The sequence below is a fragment of the Ctenopharyngodon idella genome, chromosome 13 (assembly GCF_019924925.1).
Source record: "Ctenopharyngodon idella isolate HZGC_01 chromosome 13, HZGC01, whole genome shotgun sequence".
In the NCBI taxonomy this organism is placed as follows: Eukaryota; Metazoa; Chordata; class Actinopteri; order Cypriniformes; family Xenocyprididae; genus Ctenopharyngodon; species Ctenopharyngodon idella.
Window position 1 is genome coordinate 37,216,989 of NC_067232.1, and position 21,010 is coordinate 37,237,998.

The following is a 21,010-nucleotide window of genomic DNA, read 5'->3' on the forward strand; positions in this document are numbered from 1 at the left end:
TTTTCTCCAAAACACGTTGGCCACAATTATTGGCACTCCTAGAATTTTTTTATGAGTAAATATCTCTGAAGTATATTCCCATTCAGATTTACACTTTTTTTTTTTTTTTTTTTTTTTTAGCACACCAGGGTGATCATGAATATGAAATTGTCCAGCCATGACTTCCTGTTCCACAGGAGTATAAACATGAGGAAACACAAAGGCCAAATTCTCTTAATCATTCATCACAATGAGTAAAACTAAAGAATATAGGTCTGATGTGCAGCAAAAGATTGTTGAGCTTCACAAAATAGAAAGTGGCTGTAAGAAAATAGCTAAAGCATTGAAAATCCCCATTTCCACTATCAGGGCAATAATTAAGTTCCAATCAACTAAAGATGTTACAAATCTGCCTGGAAGAGGACGTGTGTCTAAATCGTTCCTCCTCACCGTGCATTAGGACGTTTGAGTGGCCAAAGACTCTCCAAGGATCACAGCTGGAGAATTGCAGAGATTAGTTGAGTCTTGAGTCTCAGAAAGCCTAAAAAAAATTACCAAACAGCACCTGATACAAGCTCCTCAACAATCTGTGGTCATCGTTGTCTGATTCTCCTTTTCATGAGGGGCGATAAATTAATAAGAGACAGATCTGGACTGCAGGCAGGTCAGTCAAGCACATTCACTCTATCGTGCAGAGTGTCTACAAAACCACTCTGATGTAGCACGTGCAAATGAGGCCTCGCATTGTCGTGTTTCCCAGAAAAGATGTCATCTTGATGGCAGTATATGTTTGTGGACATTCCAATAATCCCAATATACACCTCCACGTCAATGGCACCTTAACACATATGCAAGTCACCCATGCCGTTTGCACTGATTCCCCCTTACCATCTCAGCGCTGTGAGGTCCCTTTTGTCATTTGGACTGAGAACTTAATGTCCGTTTTTTCCAAAAACACTGAAACATGGACTCATCTGACCACAGCACCACATTTCCACTGTCTTTTGGACCCATTTCCACTGTCAGCTGAACTCAGCTTAACCCAGAGAACTCGACGGCATCTCTGCCTAGAATTGTTGTATATAGCTTTCTCCTTGCGTAACAGAGAAGTTGCATTTCTTGATGGAGCGGCAGACTGAGTTAAGTGACAACGGTTTTCCAAAGTACTCCCGTGCCCATGTGGATATTATGAACACAGCAGCATGATGGTTTCTCATGCAGTGCCATCTGAGGCCTTGAAGATCTTTTTGCTATTATTTTGCCCCGTCCCAACTTTTTTGTGTTGCATCCATCAAAATCAAAATTTGTTTATATTTACAAATACAATTAATTTGGCCAGTGAAAACATTTACATTTTTTTCATTGTACTTTTGTTAGTTAAATAAAGGTTCAAGAGAATTAATGAGGTTCAAGAGATGTCCAGGAGAAGTGTGTTTCACGTTCTTTAATGGTCTGCCTGGAAACAATTGCCGTGACTAGACGTGCCAATATTCTGTAATACAATATATCACGATAATGAATATGCACAATATTGTTATCGCGGGCACTTCAAAATACCGTAAATATTTATTACGAATTATTAATTTTTATAATGCATTTTAAGAATACAACACCGCTGTATGCTGCGTCAAAGGGACACGCGCACTCAGATGTAAACAAGCCCAACTTGCATGAGAAGCACATAGCGGAACGAGTGAAGGAGACATGCTGAATGAAAGTGCATGTTCACTCTCTGACAGCAGAGGGCACTGATGGAACAGCAGAAATGCAGCAGTTACCCCGGAAACCCCATACACAAAGCAGCTGCACTACTGAAGAGTTTTTAAAATGCATCAAACAGCCATTCCATTTTTTATACTCCCAATGGTGTTTATCACAACACCAAATACTTAATATTTAAAGACTTAATAGGCTATTTATTATCAAACTTAAACATTTTTATATTTTAATCTAGGGCATGTTGCCTAATGATTGAAAATGTTCTGATTTGTTATTGTTCAGTAAAACTTAGTGACATAAGGCTTCATTAGTTAACATGTTAATTTATTACCAAACTGACAATGAAAAATAATTATAAAGCATTTATTAATCTTAGTTAATGTTTAATAACATTATCAGAAGAACTTATTCAATGGACCTGAGATAAAACTAACAGTGATCAGTTGAGTTTCTTAACTAACATTAACAAAAAATAATACCTTCTGTTACAATTGTAGCTATTGCTCAATCTTAGTTAATGCACTAACTAACGTTATATAATGAGACCTTATTGTAAAGTTTTACCTGTTGTTCTTCTTTTGTTGTTCATTCAAAAAAATATTCATATTTTTTCAAAACTACTGCCTTGATCAACACAAAATGTCATTCAGCTTAGAGTCTGAACTTTACAATGCATGTAGCCAATTTGATTAACTCCTAAGTAGTGCTGAGTTATTTGCTGATTAAAAAAGTTTTCATAGTTTTTTTTTTTTTTTTTTGTACTATGAACTGTAATATGTATATAGTACACGCCCCTAGTACATAGTACTTTCGCGCTCTAACTGGTATTAAAGCGGAGGAGAGGATGTTCACATGCGCTCCGTGCTGCCGCTTCTGAGGCACTAAAGCGATCTGTCACGTTACATTAAACAGCGCCAAAACGGAATTTATTTTTTGAATCTCATAAGATGGATGTCATTTGATATGAGACTTTGCTTCATATCAAAAGTAACAAAGCACAAAGATTATTGCGATTTATTAGATGCGAGGCACGCTACATGTCCTATTCATTCATCAACTGAAAACAGACTAGACTAATCGATTCTTAAGACTTAAGAATTGATATCGGTTCGTAAAAATAAGACATCGAGAAATCAATATTGTTTACCCAGCCCTATTGCCCAGATCTGATTTTTTTTTTTTTTTTTTTTTTTTTTTGTATAGCTGTTCACATTGTTTTAAATGAGGCCAATATCGGATTCCGGTGTGAACAGATCATTGTCCTGGACTGAGCAAAAGAACGATAAAGACGTTCAGACTGAGGTCACATTGCAAAACATCTGACTTGCATCGGATTTAGGACCACATATGGAAGTGGCCCGAATTGGAAAAGATCAGATTCTATGTGGATTTTGCTGTTCATACTGTCCTGAGAAAAACAGAGTCACAGACACTCGGCCTCACCGCCACCCAGTTGCCTTAGGAAAACTGTGAACAGTGGGCGATATTCATTTAAGCGGATAAATAGAGGAGAAATATGGCAAAGTCATTTAATGCACCACACTTCCTGCTGCCAGTAGGGGGCGCTTTGACTATAACTGAATATTCCCATGTAAATGTCTTCAGGTCAGGACTATTATCAAACATGTGAAGTTTGGGGCAGATTGGACATTGTTTGCCTGAGTTACAACAACTTCCTGTTTCGTGGCATAAATTTCATACATTAGCACTTAGCCAAGTGTTGCATCATTTAAACTCGGTCCTGGAGGGCCACTGTCCCTGCAGAGTTTAGCTGCAACCCTGATAAAACTCACCTGCATGTAATCCTGAAGACCTTGATTAGCTGGTTCAGCTAATGACCGAATTGCCTCGATACTATCGAGTATCGAAAAGTGTCTTGTAATTCAGTACCAAATTTCGATACCTCCGAATGGAGCAGAGAAGAGTGGGCGGAGAAATGCGGTCTCGTTCAGCAATGTAATAAAGTTGCACTACAATGTTATTTATATCTAAATATATAAAACTATGCGTGCAAGAGAGACCCTGAGTGCGAGAGAGCGAGTGAATCAACGGTTTCACTTTCAGTTTATCTCTGAAAAGGACGGGTGAGAGCACCGGCTGTTTATGCGAGCAGCCGGTTCACTACAGTTACTCAAGATAGGCTACTGTGAACAGCAAAACAGAAGTGCTGCACTGCCTGCACAAACAGCGGGACGCGCAATGTTTTTTTAGACTAGTTATAGGCAGGTTGAACACACAGCAGCATTACATCAGTGTTCGTTCCTCAAGTCTATAGAAAACACGCGACCAGTTCGTGACGGGCTCTAGTTCACCTACACGAGCACAGGCTCTGGCTCCAGAATGCAAACGTGCGTCACTCTTTTACTTTCTTTTTTTAACTGAATGTAGAAAACCAATCAAGGAAAGCATGTGCCTAGAGCACCTCCTAGTGGTCATTATATAAAACACAAAGGAAAACCCTACATGAGATACTGCTTTATAACTTAACAGCTTTAACTAAAAATATACACAAGCTTAACTAACAAAAATTATATAATTATATATTATATATAATTATATGTCCAACAATGATGTAGGTAAACGCTGGCAAAAATATTTGAAAGGAGTAAAGCCTGTGTTTAAAGGCTGTTAAGGAAATGTAATTTATCCAAATAAGAACTTTAATTTTAAATAAATGTTAATTTATAAGCAGCCTTTTTTATTCATTTGTGCAGTGGCTCAGGAGATGAGTCTTTGAGTCTGTAAAAAAAAAAAAAAAAGTCAACAAACTTAAAATATAAACCCAAAGATTTTTTGAGGTAATCTTGTTAAAACAGATTTTATGAAATTGGTATCGAAAAAGGTATAGTTCAGGAATCGGTATCGAAGTCAAGGTATCGGTATTGATATTGAAAATTTTTGAACGATACCCAGCCCTACTTATCACACATATGAAGTTTGGGGCAGATCGGACATTGTATGCCTGAGTTACAACAGTTACAACCTCTTTCATGGAAAAACATCAGACTTTTTCAGGCCTCCACGGACACGCCCTTCAATGAAAACACAAGATCTTTGATATTTATCATCGCTAAGGTCTTAAGATTAGACTGATAACATATGATGTTGAGCTGGTTAAATCTCTATGAGTTAATCACAGTGTAAAACATGTCATTTCCTGTCGCCCACAGGTGGCGCTATGACTGTAACTGAATATTGCCATGTAGATGTCTTCAGGCCAGGACTCTAATAAAACGTGAAGTTTGGGGCAGATCGGACATTGTATGCCCGAGTTACATCAAATTCCTGTTTCATGGCAAAACATTGAACTTTGTCAGGCCGCCACAGACACACCCTCCGGTGCAAGATCTTCTCAATTTAACGTCACAAAGGCCTTTAGATTAGACTGACCAAATATGATGTTGATCTGATTAAAGCTCTAGGAGGAGTTCATTAAAATACAAGGTCTGGAAATGGCAAAAACTGCAAAAATTTTGCAAAGAAAATTAAAAATATCTGACTTCCTGTTGGTTTTCAGATTTTGCTCCAAGATACTTTTTTGTAGGTATTGAGCTGTTAGATGTGTGTCCTGAATTTCATACTTGTACGTGAAACATAGCGCAAGGGGTACTTTGCGCTATGTTTCACGTACACCACTTCTGATGCGTGTGCATGAGGACTGTGCAAGTTTCATGAGTTTTTGAGCATGTTTAGGCCCTCAAAAATGCAATTCATTTGGGAGAAGAAGAAGCGGAATAATAATAATAAATGGAGCAATTCCAGTAGGGTACATTTAGTATAAATGCACAAATGCTATAGCTTAATCACAAAAAATGCTGTGATTATATTCCATTACTCCTTTAATACATTTAAAACGTCTACATTAATAATATAATAAAATTTGATATGAATATCCCACATATCTGCCACAGTACCATGGTGAGGTTTGTGCTACTAAATCCATGGTAAATTACGGCGATTTGTAGGTTGAAAAACCCTCTGACTGTATCATTCCGCAATGTAGTATCGGTGTTTCTCCTATTTTGTCAGGACTGTTTCATTTGGCTTTAAAATAGTTTAAATCACAGACATTTGTGTTCAAGCGCTTCTTACTGGATCTCACAGCGCTGTTTAGTGGTCGTGTGACCCAGACCGATTAGCGAGTAAACACATTTGCTATAGTAAGCTCACGCTGCCATTTGAACTTTGAGCCGAGCGGATAAATGGTCCGTGTGGCACGAATAAAATGAGTAGCAATGTTTTGTTCCACTTTTAGCGCATAAACATTATTTTCCAACATTTATTGACCTCTTGTCATCGTTTTATCGAGGAAAATTATATTGCGATAATTATTGTTGTCGTCTTATTGCCCAGTCCTACATCAAATGTTTTTCAAGATAGTGGAGCAGGTACGGGTGCATCAACAATTAAGCGCTTGCACAGCTCTGTTGCACATTTACTGTACCTAGTTGGGTCGTGATTGGGAGGAGAGAGTGCCTTGACTTCTTTTGGCAGCAAAAGAGGTAACACAGGCTAGTTTAAGATTTAGCCCTAATGAAAGGGTTTTCGGGCACAATGTCATGGTCCCCTGACTAGCAATAATGGGTTAGCATTTTGCTTGCAAAAAAAAAACAAAAAACAAACTGCTAACTTGACTACAAAAGGTAATTAAGGGTGCTTCTCATTTTGTATTTGTGCGTTCTCATTTTCTTTTCTTGCATCTTTTCCTCGCCATCCACCGTAGGAATCAAAGGAAATCTTATTTGTATATTGGAATATTGATCACTTGAGCGTCACTTAAAAGCGTCATCAGCTGCACTCGAAATCTGCGCCTATGTTGACGTTTGGTTATTTAAAGCTGCAGTCCTTAACTTTTTTTGGTTAAAAATTATCCAAAATCAATTTTTGATTGGAATCGGCTGGCATGTACATAACCAGCCAGTGCTCAAAACTATCTCCTTACCTTAGCCCGATTGACAATGGTAAGCTTATAATAATGTTTTCTAATTCGAGTGGTACCGGTGGGTTTCTGTAGGAAATTCAAGCATACCGGATATAGCCTTTTCTCACAGCAGCTGGAATTATAACTTAGCATTTTGATGGCGGATTGTATGGTATGACAAATTAACGTTAGAGGTTAGACTGTACAGAAATTGAAATCTACAGGTAACGCTAATACACACTAAATACATGTAGACAATTTGAGAACAACGTATAACAATAATAATTTGCACGGTTTTATGTGATATGAGCTAAGCGATCGTTAGATTTAATCACCATTGGTATGATTTATTGATTTATTGGTGATTTATTGTAATGCTTTTTTTCTCAGTTGGTCGGAACAAAAGTGGCAGATTTGTTACTTGTTCAGATGACACTCCGTTGAAAATTCTTATTTTGGTCATACTTCCAAGGCTACAATCTGTGATTCCGAAGTATCCACCGGTGCGGTGACTGACAGCCACACATTCTCCTCAAAACATTAGATTCATCCGCGCTGAGGAGCCGTGCCGACGCACAACCCACGTAAAGATGATAATTCCGCAACTAACTGAAATTGGAGGTTTCAAACAGAGATGGTGAAAAGAGACAAAACTTTGGAACTGCACCTTTAAGAAATTCATAATAAATAATAAAAATAAAGCAAGATGCCCTGTTGAAATATGAGATCCTGTGCATGTTATAATGACTGCCTTCATTATAACGGTATTGTTACACCGTTTTAAGTTTTTAAAATTTAAACGGATTTAAAATGCACACTATAGCTTTCAAAGATTGGTGAACCATGTCTTGACTTACAGGCTACGCTCTTTATTTAAATTATGTAACTGTCTATACCAAAACCTGGGATCAACATCTGAAGCCTGTCTTTGTGTTGTTTTCCTATTTAACACTCAGGGGTCAGCCGTCACGCTAGCGATACCACCTCGGTTTTTTTCTTACCAGTGCGAAAGAGACTCAAAATACTTCGTCAATTTTGGACATACAATTAAGAGGTATACACCATTCTAATCTGTCAAATGTCTTTTTATTTGTGTACTCATGCTCTTTGCAAAATAAAGAAAACTAACATGAAGCGTGATCTGTCATCTTTCTCTGAAGTCCATTCTGATAGTCCTCAGAAAATAAACTGTAAATTAGTGAATACTAATCACACAAATATGTCTAAAGAAATGTTGAAATGTCAGATTTTAAATCATGTAAGTCAAACTGAAAACAAATATTCTCTGTTTATGTAATCTGTTTGAAAAGAGAGAGATGTCAGTCGTTCGCGAGTCATCTTATTATCCACTAACGCGGCCACACCCACAGAGCGCGCACAGCATTCAAATGCAAATTCTGAGGCGATCAATGCAACAGCAAATGCCTGGTTTCAAGGATCAACTTGATCAAGCCGAGGATTGTGAATGGTAAGTGTTTTTTTTTTTAGTTGTTTGTTTTTTTTATTCCTAAATTCTTTATTCTAATCGTGATATAGACTAGTGTCTGTCAATATTAAGCCGCAAAAACTTTAAATATGAATCCTGCATGTTCTCTGTCTCTGTGTGAATGATTCGGGCAGACGCGTGGTTTCATTTAGCTACTACACATAACTTACATTAGTAAACATGACTTATTGGCTTTTCCAAAAAAATATTGCTATACTGAGATGAGTGAAATCGACTGCAATATGTAATAAATACTGAAATAAAATGTGTTAGCAGCATATTAAACTGCACATTAACATTTATAGGTTCTATAATATAACAAAGATTCATAAAATGTCATAGCAATATGAATGTTTAGACAATATTTCTTTGGCCTGTTTTGGACAGATTATGAAGGGTTTACTGTAAAATAGCCTATATAGTGCCACATCAATGAAGCTTTTGTTCGCAAGGAATGATGAAAGCTTTGCATCACAGAAATAAAGTATATTTTAAAGTATATTCAAATAGAAAACCATTATTTTAAATTGTAATATTATTTCACAGTATTGCTGTTTTTTCTGTGTTTTTGATCAAATAAATGCAGGCTTGATATGATCCTGTTAACATCATGTTCACTGAGTGTTTTTTTCTTTTATCGCACAGATTTGAGAATCATAGTGACCAGATATTGGCCCACATTGGACTGCATGCATATGATACTGCGATCACTGACTGGAAGCAGGAAAGTTTTGTTTTTTGTTTTTTTTCTTCTTCTTTTTCTTCTTTTTTTCTCCAGTGCACCAAACACCAAATGCCAGGTATGTGGTGTTCACTTATATCTTTGAAAAGGATTTATTTCCAGGTATAAATGTGTACTCAAAATGTGTCTTTGACTCTCATTTATATAGTTAACTATATTCTAAATAAACTACAAACAAAAAATGATAGATTTCTTTTGTCGTTGGATTCTTTCTTAGTTCACTCAGTCACATTCCTAACTGAATGGCTCATTATGCGGCTCATTAGGGGCAGGGTTTTAATTTCCTTAGGTCTGAATCACAGCATTATTTATGAAGATTCTCGCCTCCCCACATATGGCCCTTCTAAACAAAGTGTCTTAGAAATTTAAAATCAATAAATTGTTTTATGTGTCCGAATAGGCAGAATGATTTTAACATCACTTTGAAGCAAAAACTCTAGACTAAAATATACAGCTCCCAAAAGTCTTGTGAAAAAATGTTTAGTATGTGTTTTGAGGCCTTATTTCAGTGACTTTTTTTTTTTTTTTTTTTTTTTCAAAAACCATGCATATACATAATTCTCTCAAAAATACAAACATGTACATACTTGTTCACATATTGTTGCCTAGTTTGTGCTGAATACAGTGTAATGAGACTTTTGTCATCAATATGTTTATAAGCAACTGAAAAAAGCACAAATGTCAGGGCATGTCAAAACTACTCCAGGACCCCAAATTAGCCTCAGACCCCAGAGGGTTAAAGCTGAACTTACCATCAATTTATTAGTTTTTAAACTTAGTCAAGTATTAGTTCATGCTGTTGTATTGAAATTAGAATCGAGAATTGAGAAATTTCACTAGTATCTAAATTGTTGGTGTCATAACCTTATTTGTAAGAATAGATACATGGGTCAAAACAGCAACAAAAAAAGAATCTTTTTGTGATAGAGCCAGTTAATATTTTGGCAGGGCCAGTAAAAATCTAAAACACTGGCCAAACGTGGCCAATATAAAAAACTTTAGCATTGAGCCCTGTTAGGTTTTGAAACTGAACCCACTAAACTGAACCTGCTGAATTACATAGAGAAGTATCAACCCCTTACCTGTGCTTCAACAGTAGTGATTTTCCGCGTTTGCTCTGCTGTTTGCCTCAGAAGGCTGGTCCCAATCTTGATCATGGTCACTGTGTGGTTTTGCACCACGTCATTCTGAATTTGGGCCATATCTTGTTTGAGGTTCTCCTGGATATAGTTCTCCAGCTGTGAATGAAATCAGAAGGAATTATTTAAAATCTGTTGCATCTGGAGTCAATGATACAGGGATCTCTTCATTCATACAAAACACTCCAGTGTGTAATATACATTTCCTGATTTTGTTCTGACTGCTGGGGTACTAAATGGCTCAAAACTGCCTTCTCTTTTTGCGTGGAACATCACTCTACCCTCATCAAGATCTAATGTTTGCTATTGTCAACCAAAGTATCAATCCTCATCAGAGATATATAAGCATGATAATATGATGTGGACTCAGAGTGTGGTTTAGTAATTTTATTTAGTAACATTATTATTGCTAACTGTTTGTCATAATATGTAATTTAATTATTATAACCCCAGGTTATCGTGGTTCTAAAGCCCACAAGGAATGTTTTACACTTGTAATTTAGAAGCAGGGTTAGCTAGGGATGTGCACGAGTACTTTGACGTGACAGCGATGATCGATCATGAAAATGATTGCCGTGACTTAATCGACTTAAATATTTTTTTTGACCGACGGACACCCCACCCCCCACACATGCCCCGCCCCCGAGGACTCAAGTGCTTGTTAGAGACCTATCAGTATTAAAATGAAAAATTTACAAAAATGCCAATCCCTAGGGTTAGCACAACTTTTTTACACAGGGTTATGGAGCAGGGTTAGCAGTAACACCGCTTTAACCCCTCATTGCGGTGCCAAAGTGTACAGTGAAACGATGCGATATTGGAATGTTTTGGTTGGATGCTCTGCAACAGACAACCAATATCGTGCCTAATATTCATGTACTTTGGGCAGTCACAAAAAACACTATGTGTTGTATAAAGTTGTTTCTGCATTTGATGGGGGGAAAAAAATGTCAAATGGCGATGGAAAATGCATCAGTTGGACTGAAGAGACCATTTCACTCTTACCTTTATAGTCCGAAAAGTCGATTCGGAAAAAAAAAACTTGATAGTATCGCCGGCAGTGTGTAATGTGCAATGATAGAGCTTTTATATAAAGAGGTCGCATACTGCGCTCATCAAGTCAATGACACTGACACTACAAATATGCAAATTATTACGTTAACCCAGGTTTTAAGAATGTACAGTCTGAAACGGCAGCTTATGAATACCCAGGATTAATTGTTAACCCCGGGTAAATTGAGCAATGTGAAAACCCGGGATTTAGAATGACCTAGGATTAACTATTTGAAGTGCGAAAAGCTCTTGTGTGTCCAAATCCATTGATTTCAATAGGGATGGTGTACCCGCAAGGATGAAGAGGAAAAAACATAAGAATTTGTAAAAGTGATAAATGACATGGTAAGTGAAGTGAAATAGGACAGTTGCTTTAAATAGTGCAATCTCAGTCTCCACCAGTGTTGGGGAAAGTTACTTTGAAAAGTAATACATTACAATATTGTTACTCCCTTAAAAAGTAACTGCGTTAGTTACTTTTTAAGAAAAGTAATGCTTTACTTTTGCTTTACTTTTTCTTACCTGGGCTGGGCTTGTTTGTTTTTGTTTTGTTTTTATATAACAAAAAAGTTCTATTTTTGGGCAAATGTAAAGGCACTTTCACACCAAAATTGAAACAACAAGGCTGAAGGAAATGCAAAATCAAGCTTGTACAGTAGAGGGTGCAGCTCAAACAAACCATTCAGCTGTGCTGCCATTCTGGATCATAGAAGAATAGGATGCAGGAGAGGAAAGTTTAACACTTACTTCACCAATAAAAACAAAACAATTAAAGTAAATTTTGCTTATGGTTAACTGAATCATTGAAGGTCAGCAGCAAGTACATTGGTCAATAATGTGAGATTAAATGCATGAAGAAAAAAATTGTATTTAATTATTGGAGGTTTTCGTAGCGTTCTGATTTTGCATTTTACTGATTTTATTGATTTTGAGGAATACTGAATCTTTTTTTCGTGCAAGTGAGATGAGTATGTTCACATTTAATCTAGGACTACAATAAGCATGTTTACACACAACGTCTCTACACTTACTCCCGATTTCTCTCAACATTTATTGACTGACAGTAGAGCTGTCAGTCAATAAATGGGAAAACAAAGTAACTTGCATTACTTATTTGGAAAAAGTAACTCAGATATTGTTGTAAATTTAAAACTAATGCATTACTTTACTAGTAGTTACTTGGAAAAGGTAATCTGATTACGTAACTCGAGTTACTTGTAATGCGTTACCCCCAACACTGATCTCCACAATGTTGAGTGCATATCCTTGTATTTTCTCTTTCCTGTATTGAGTTCCTGAAACAAGCCAAGACTCAAACAAACAGGATGGAAATGATGAGTGACAGGTTTCATCCTCATTGCAAACATTTCTAAATGCTAAGATGAAGAGGAGGAAAAATGTAGTGAATTAGCTATTTGAACAATTGGTTAAATGAATGGAATGAATGAATGACCACATTAAGTCAGTGACTTGCTGCCACCTACTGGTGGTTTTAGTTTTGTTTTAAGTATCATTTAATAAAAAAGCATTTCATATTTCAGTATTCAAAATATTATAAAATATATTATATAAAATCATAGCATTATTTACGTGTTTATAATTGCAGTGTAAATACATTTAAATACTGCTTTAGATACTGTGCCACTTCTGCAGTCCAAAAATAGATTTACTGATGATACTGATATTGATTGATTAGCAGCACATAAAGCAAAATATTGTCAAATTATTGTTAGTGATTAAAAAATGTCAAGATTTCATTAATGAGTCATCAATGACATCAAAAACAATGTGAAGAGGTGCTTGGCTCAGATTGCTTTCTGTCCACAAGTGAACCACTCCAAAGATTTTTAATCTGACCGAGAGCACCTTGTTCAGGCGATCTTGGACTGATTATTTTCATGCAGATACGAGCATTACAGTGCTCAGAAACACTTTACAATATGGCTCATTTGTTAACATTAATGTATTATCTAACATGAACTAACCATGAGCAATACATTTGTTACTGTATTTGTTAATCTTTGTTAACGTTAGTTAATAAAAATACAGCTGTTCATAGTTTGTTCATGTTACTTAACAGTGCATTAACTAGTGTTAACAAATACAACTCTTAAATTTAATAATGTATTAGTAAATGTTGAAATTAACATTAACAAAGATTAGTAAATGCTGTAGAGGTGCAGTTCATTTTTAGTTAATGCTAACTAATGTTGTTAACTAATGAACCTTATTGTAAAGTGTTACCCAACGTTCATATACAAACTGAACAATAACACTTTAAAACAAGCACAACAAACACAAAGCTAATGTTAACAAACACAACTTTGGATTTTTAAAATGCATTACTAAATGTTGAAATTCTATTGACTAAGATTAATAAATTCTGTAGAAGTATTGTTCATTGTTAGTTCATGTTAACTAAAGATATTAACTAATGAAACCTTATTGTAAAGTGTTACCAACTGAGCTAACTCTTCCTTGCCTCACTGATGGCATTGAAAGGAATGACGTTCACTTTAAACTAAGCATTCATTGCTGTTTCCTGGTTTTTAGCTGCTTGATTGAACTGATTACATTGTTCCATTGTGAGAAAAGCACACTGAAGTCATACAGTTCTCTGGCTTAAGTCTTGGTTTGAGTTTGCTTGGCATGAGTTTGATTTTAACCTTCTCCCCTCCCCCAGAGGTCTCTCTTGACATTTATATTTGGGTCTGAACCATGGTACATTTGCATCAACGTGAGTACCATAACGAGTACAAACCGAAACTTACCACCAAAAATTTACATGCACAAATCAGCACTTCCATTTGTCTGCCATGAATGCATTTCAAGAGATGTGAAGCAGAGATACAGTAAATTGTTTTTATTAAGTGTTAGCGGTGGCATGCAAAGATGCAAATTATACATCATGAGTAAAGATTCACTTCCGCAAGTTGACAGTTGCTTTCATACCAACTGCAAACCATACTCCGTACCACCTTTTTAAGTGGAATCAGGTGAATTTCACATTTAAGTTAAAAAAAAATAATAATACTTTCACAGTAACAAAACAAACCTAACTCTAAAATGAAACCAAAGATTGTTTTCTAAAATATAAGCAAATTATCTTTGAAAACCACATTTATTTATGTACTTGTTTCTGTACTGTCATGTACAAGAGCAACTTGTACCTTTTGCAGCCATTGCGTGTTGTTCTCCATGATGGTCTCTAGTTGTTCCAGTCTTTGGACTGAGCTGTCGTAGTCAACCAGGTCATCTCGCTGCACTTGGTTGGTGTAGGTGCTTGAAGGACCTTCACAGTTCTGCGGTTCTGGCAGCAGAAAAGTGTAGGTGCATGGCCCGTTCTGGATCTGGTACTGCTTCTTTCCTGTTGCGTCTGAATTGGTCGTAAATGCTTCCCCAGCACTAAGGCAATAAATTAGAAATAGTATGCCGGTGTTCAGCATATTTGTTCTGAAAATATGTAATACTACTTCTGCCTGTTTAAGTAGATATCTTTGTTTCTCTCTTATTAGAGGGTGGATGTTTGAAGAATGAAGACTCTAAGTCTCTACATCCAGTTGATTCTCCTTTTCCAGGATTGTGCTCGCACTCATTTATATGCCATCAAGAGTAGGAGGAGGAGACAGGGTCACAGAAGCACTCATAGAGTGTCATTTGCTCACAGGCTGATTGTACTCATCCCCCATCATTCTAGCAGGCTGTTTTCTTAACCAAGTCCTTTGTGAAGGTCTGAGACTTCTCCCATGACCCATGGCCTCTAATTGAGGAGTGCTGCTTGGAAAGAGGAGGATAAAGAGCTTTCCAGCCAGACTCTGAAGCTCTTAAGCTCTCCCTCTTGCCTGTATCTGCTGCTCCAACGAAAGCCAAGACAGTGGTTCTGGTTGGCGGTAGAGGACGAGGACGCAATGATTTTATTTGTGTTTTTCTTAGAGGCTGCTGCTCTAAAAAAAAAAAAAAAAAAAAAAAAAAAAGCTACTCAGGATGCAGCTGTATAATTCAAGTAATGCAGCTTCAGCAGTGTCCAAGTCACACCAGATGACCACATGTCCAGATGTGTTTTGTGTTTTGTTTTTTTGCTTTGCTTTTGTCCTTCCACATTCTATTCTTCAAAGCACTAGTCCCCTTGAATGTTTGAAGAGCGATAAAGAGAGGGTCTTTCAGTTGTCACTCATACTGTCATTTCAAGACCATCATTTCCTGTCCTAAATCTTGAGTACAGTGGGGTCCAAAAGTCTGAGAGTCTTGTCACAGAAAACTGGAAGCAAATTTTTAGGTTTTTGAAAAATGTGTAAAACATCCTCATTTTATTAAATTCTAATACTGTTGTTAGTTTTTCATGTTAACTTGTTACTCAAAATATGTTGGTAATGTGCTGAAAGATGAAAAGTTGCTTGTTTATAAAAGTATTTGGCTTTCACTAAGATGACATTTTCTAAAAGCTCTTACCATGTCATTTGAAAATTATTTCTGATCACCATTAAAGGTGCAATATGTAGGAATTTTGCAATAAAATATCCAAAAACCACTAGGCCAGTATTATTTATTTTGTTCACTTGAGTACTTGAGTCCAACTGTTTGTAAATCATGAGAAAATTGCAATTTTAACCAAGGCTCCGGGACGTGTGAGGAGTCGCATGTCAATTGCGCCATACCCGCATTACCCTTGGTTTCCGGTTTTATTTTGTAGAAACCATAGAGACACCAAAGACGCTTTAATATATTACACGTTTTAATAGACAAGGGAACAACTGTTTTGATATATTTATAGACCGAAAACTAATTGTTATATAGCTCAACACTTTTAGTCGTATTGTTTAAATCTAATTTTCTTGATTTATTTGCGAGTACCATGCTTTACCATGCCTCAAAGAAAAAAAAACATTTTTTGAAGTAGCAAAATTTTCACATTTTCAGTTGCGTAGGTTGTCTATGGAGGGACAGAAAGCTCTCCGATTTTATCAAGATCTTCATTTGCATTCCAAAGATGAACTAAAGTCTTACGGGTTTGGAACGACATGAGCGAGTAATTAATGACACAATTTTCATTTTTGGGTGAACTAACCCTTTAATTTTAAGTGTTCATATTGTCTGATATGGTCATGCATTTCTTGCGGTCGTATTGCTTTTCTTTGGAAGGGAGAACCAGTTGATTGTGTACTTGCTGTTTGTTCTTTTGCTCATAGTTTCAGCTGTGTCTCTTGAAATAATGTTTGGTAGTACAGCAGTGTTAAAGCATTTTTGCGATTTTTATTTATTCAACATCACCAACTGCAATATGTGTATGGCCTTTTTGGTTGGAAAGTTCTTCTGAAATCTGTTTTTTGTAAGGCTCTACATTGTATAAGGTGTTAAACTGATGATAGTTATTCAAAAATGCTTAAAGTCCACTAGGTTTTTAAAATTACAAACAGCCTACATTAGTATTGGACCTTGAAAAAATAAAATATTATTAGGCAAGTCCATAAGAGCACTTCCTCATTTCATATGATCACAATATATATTGGCCTGAAAAGCTGACATGGAGGAAGGGGAAGGCAGGTGTTGTGGGAGGAAATAATTCCGCTCAGAGGATGTTTTGTCTTTTAACCCCTCGGGTGTCTCCTCTGTTTGGATATTATGCCCTTGTCGTCACTTCCATTAACACCAGAGAGAACACTGCTTTATGATGACCATCAAAGCTTTTATTCAGTGTAGAGTGCATCGCACACTCCTAGAAGAAGAGGTTCTATATTGAACAGGGGTTCTCAACTCTGGCCCTTAAGGTCCACTTTCCAGCAGAGTTTTGCTCCAACTTTAATCAAACACACACTGGACAAGCTAATCAATAACTTCAGGATTACTGTAAAGATATAGATAGGTGATTTTGATGAAGGTTGCAAACTCTGCAAGAAAATGGATCTTAGGGGCCAAAGTTGAGAACCCCTGATATAGATCCTTAAAGGGTTCTGTCAGGTGCTTCATCTGTTTAAGGGGTTCCCATCATGAAATAATTTTATGGATTTAGTTTTAATTCATTTGAATTGTAATTAAGTTTAACAGCTCGTAAACACTTTATTATATTGAAAATTTCGAAATAACCATGCAATCATTATGCATAAAACTTTTTTGGCATAAAGGGCTGTTTAAAATTAAGTCAAGAACTGTATAGCTGCATTCGAATGCTCAGGCAGCATGTCAGTTTAATGATCTACAACGGCTATTCAACTAGTTTGTCATGGGGGCCAGTTCATGAAAAGCATCCCAAATGAGGGGTCAGAGAGAAATGGCTTGCAATATGAGTGATGACACAACAGCAATATAGGAGCCTATATGTTGTATTTTTGCACCATAAGACACCCAAGTAGACTTTTTTCCTGCATTTAATAATGGTCGTGTTGTATTTTGAAACTGCATAACAATATTTTGTGTGTGTATCTTCTTTATGGGAGAATGCTTATGCAGTTTAGATTATTGGGTTCATATTCTGGTCACATCTGCTTGCTGGTATATAATATGCATCATCAAATCTTTTATTTAAAAAAAACAGTGTAGTTTACAGCAGAAACGGCAACAAATGGTCATGGCAGCTGCCTGTGACTCCTGGCACGAACTCTGACAGATGATGCATAAAAAATGTATAATACACCTGTGGGAACTTAATTTGCCTCATTATTTTAAAACACCACCGCATGCCACTGAGAACAGTGTAGTTTTTACCGAGCAAACCGCAGAAACAGCGAGACTGAGACCGTGGCAGCTGCCAGAGGAAATCCGTGGCATCGAGGTGGGTCTGGCTACAGACCATGGGCGAGTGGAGCTCCACTCTCGAACAGGAAATACGTCAGCTCCACTTGAATAATTTTGTCTCACCAGTGTTAGCTGATGTTGCATGAAGACTAGGCATAATCTATGTTTTGATTGCTTGTGTTAAAATAACAGTGAGGCAAAATCTCACAATAAAATAACAATTAATAAAATTACTACTTATCAGATTGTGTTTTACTAACGTCTACACCTACCCCAGCCCTAATCCTACCCTTACAATAATGCAAATACAGTAATTAAATGACGCAATATTGATGTGCGCATGCCCAGTGGCCATAGTTGTAGCTAGCTCCACTAGTGGAAGTGATGTATTTCCGCCCTTGAGTGGAGCTCCACTCGCCCCTTAAGTCTGCGGGATGCCACCGGAAGTGGCGCTGCGACCTGCCGCTGACAGGATTTGCCGCTTGCTCTCTCTCTCATCGTGTCTCATGGGAGAGGCTGCTTGCGCCACTCATAACGTCACGTGACTCATGCTCTGCGACAGCAGCTTGTGCTGTATGGAACAGATGCGCGTCACTTCATAACTGTAGGACCCGTTGTCTGACTTAACTAAATTTATTCTAGAGATGTCTTTTTCACACTAGGATACTTGAAGGGCCGGAACAAATTAGCTCGGGGGCCGGGTTCGGCCTGCAGGCCACCAGTTGAATAGCCCTGATCTACAACTAAATTGTGCAAGCTTTAAAGGTAACTAAACAAATATTTAATTACTACAATATTAAATCTCGAAATTACATTATAAGGGGGAAAAGTTGTTCAAAAATTTACATTTTACATACAAACTGACCACTAACCGCAAGTTTCAGATGCCATTTTTATTTTTTAGCTCAAGTGTCTTGGAATAGGACGGACAGGATTGTGGGATAATAGGAAGCAAAGGATGCATCTATGCTGCCCTCAAAAATTGGTCAGATGAAGGTATCTCAGTAGTAGACAGGATGTGACACGAGCATTGGATTAGGACATACCTTGGTGCCTTTCTACAGCCATATCCTGTTGCGGAGACAGTATTTTTTCAGTCAGACACAGCGTATATAGAAACCCTTTGAACCTGTTTTCCCAAGAGTGCAGTTTTTGCTAGAAATGCATCCAAACAAACATTTTATTTATTTTACTTTTGACAACAATCCCCCCCCCCCCCCCCCCTTAAAATCAGCGCGCAGAAAATGCAAAGAAATGCCGGCCATCGCTCAGGTGCAGGGTCTGAATCATTTTTCCGCATTGCATGTGTGGGAGGGCTCCTGTTTGTTTTAGTCATTTAATGTCACAAGGAAGTTGCAGAAGGAAGGAAATTACACAATGACCTTCTTTTTTGTAAACAGAGTTTGCAGTGTGCAAAAGCTCTGTCCATTTTATTCTGACGAGAGAGTTTGTCATTTACAAGTTTTGGGAGGCTATTTTTTCCTTTCATGACAAAACATCAATATGGAAACTCCATTTAACCCTTTGATGCATCAATTATTAAAGGGTTAGTTCACCTAAAAATGAAATTTCTGTTATGTACTCACCCTAATGTCGTTCCAAACCTGCAAGACCTTTGTTCATCTTCGGAACACAAATTAAGATATTTTTGATAATTTGAGAGTTTTTTTTTTTATCTACCATATCTTACCACATTCAAGGTCCAGAGAAGTAGTAAAGACATCGTTAAAATAGTCAAAGTGTCTCGTCAGAACGCCGACTCTGTATTGGCTGGCTCCTGCGTCAGCATCACAAGCGTGCGTCGCGGTGCTCACGTGAACAGCGTTGGCCAAAACTGAGCCGTCGTTTGTACATAAACACGGAAGCTCTGCACTATGTTCACTGCATCAACTGCGTAAGAGACTCACAGGGAAGAGGAAAAATTGTTGAATAAAATCATAATTTTTGTGTTTTTGTGCACAAAAAGTATTCTTGTCGCTTCATAACATTGTTGAACCACTGTAGTCACGTTGACTATTTTCAGTTCAGTTTAGTGTATTCATCCGTTAGGAAATTTAGTTTGCACAGGTGCCACACATCACATTTACACAGTCTCACACATAAACATTCATTAGAGAAAAACAAAATAAAAAAAATAAAAAGATAAGGGATAGATGGGGGGATTCCACTATTCATCAATTCAAGTAGCAGCATATTACCCAGGATTACAGGTGATTTAACATTGAAATAGCAGTTGGTATGAATGAATTCTTAAATCTTCTTGTTCTCCCCCTAATTGCTCTATCTACGGCCTGATGGAAGTACAACAAACTCTTTATATAATGGATGGGATGGACAATTAATTATCACATTGGCTTTTTTAACAACGCGTTCTTTAAAAATATCTTGAAGCAATATCTGTTGAGCTCCGATAACCTTGGATGCAGTCTTAATCAACCTAGTCATTCTGTTTCTACTGGACAAGCTAATACAATCAAACCATACAATGACACAGTAAGAAATTACAGATTCAATAAAACTCAGATAAAACAGTGTCATTAACACTTTACATACTTTAAAAGAATTCATTTTCCTTAAGAAAAACAAACGTTGTTAAACCTTTTTACAGATGGCATCAGTATTAGCATCAAAGTTTAATTTGTCATTCACTGTACCTAGATATCTATACTCATCCACAAGCTCAAGATCCCTACCCTGAATTACAGTAGGAGAGACAGAAATGGCAGACTTTCCAAAGTCTATAATCATGTCTTTGGTCTTAGCTATATTTAATCATGTCTTTGGTCTTAGCTATATTTAAAATTAGACCACAATTCACACACCAAGAAACAAAATCCTCCACCACAGGTCCATGAGATGTCTCATTTGCTAGGAGGCTCACAATAACAGTATCATCTGCGAACTTCAGTATATACCTATTGTCAAATGTACTACTGCAATCATTAGTATATAAAATAAAAAGCAGAGGGGAAAGAATGCACCCTTGAGGGGAACCTGAAGAGGAACATAACTTGGAAGATAACAAACCATTGACTCGCGCACACACCGAGTCCTGTTTGAGAGAAAAATCAACTCTCCATCTTACCAAATTAAAATCCAGGTTAAATAGTTTCACAAGCTTTTCAGCTAACACATGTGGCCTAATTGTGTTGAATGCACATGAGAAATCAATAAAAGCCAGCCGTGCCCTTGTTTTTGGAGTCTCTAAATGTTGAGCTACTAAATGAACGAGTAGTTACGGC

At 37.0% G+C, this 21,010-nt stretch overlaps 2 protein-coding genes across 15 annotated transcripts in view; one reads left to right on the forward strand and one right to left on the reverse strand.

The window, feature by feature from the left end:
- angpt2a (angiopoietin 2a) overlaps positions 1-14,566 on the reverse strand; it is a 44,940-nt gene extending 30,374 nt beyond the window's left edge. For both annotated transcript variants that reach the window (XM_051916833.1, XM_051916832.1), the window contains exons 1-2: positions 14,210-14,566; positions 9,930-10,085 (exon numbers count right to left, since the gene is read on the reverse strand). In XM_051916833.1, the coding sequence (XP_051772793.1) occupies positions 9,930-10,085; positions 14,210-14,485 (432 nt within the window). In that variant the 5' untranslated portion in view covers positions 14,486-14,566. The remainder of the gene's footprint in view (positions 1-9,929; positions 10,086-14,209) is intronic.
- Positions 1-21,010, forward strand: part of mcph1 (microcephalin 1) — a 184,689-nt gene that overhangs the window by 121,506 nt on the left and 42,173 nt on the right. For 2 of the 13 annotated variants that reach the window (XR_007933184.1, XM_051916823.1), the window contains 2 exons: positions 7,576-7,673; positions 7,930-9,381. The exons of 7 other annotated variants lie outside the window; for them this stretch is intronic. Coding sequence is in view for 4 of the 6 variants with exons in the window: in XM_051916823.1 (XP_051772783.1) it covers positions 7,576-7,673; positions 7,930-7,972 (141 nt within the window). In the remaining 2 variants the exon portion in view is untranslated. Of the gene's footprint in view, positions 1-7,575; positions 9,382-14,554; positions 15,495-21,010 lie in introns of those variants that run through there. 4 more of the 13 variants (XM_051916825.1, XM_051916827.1, XR_007933182.1 and 1 more) reach the window with 3 other exon arrangements.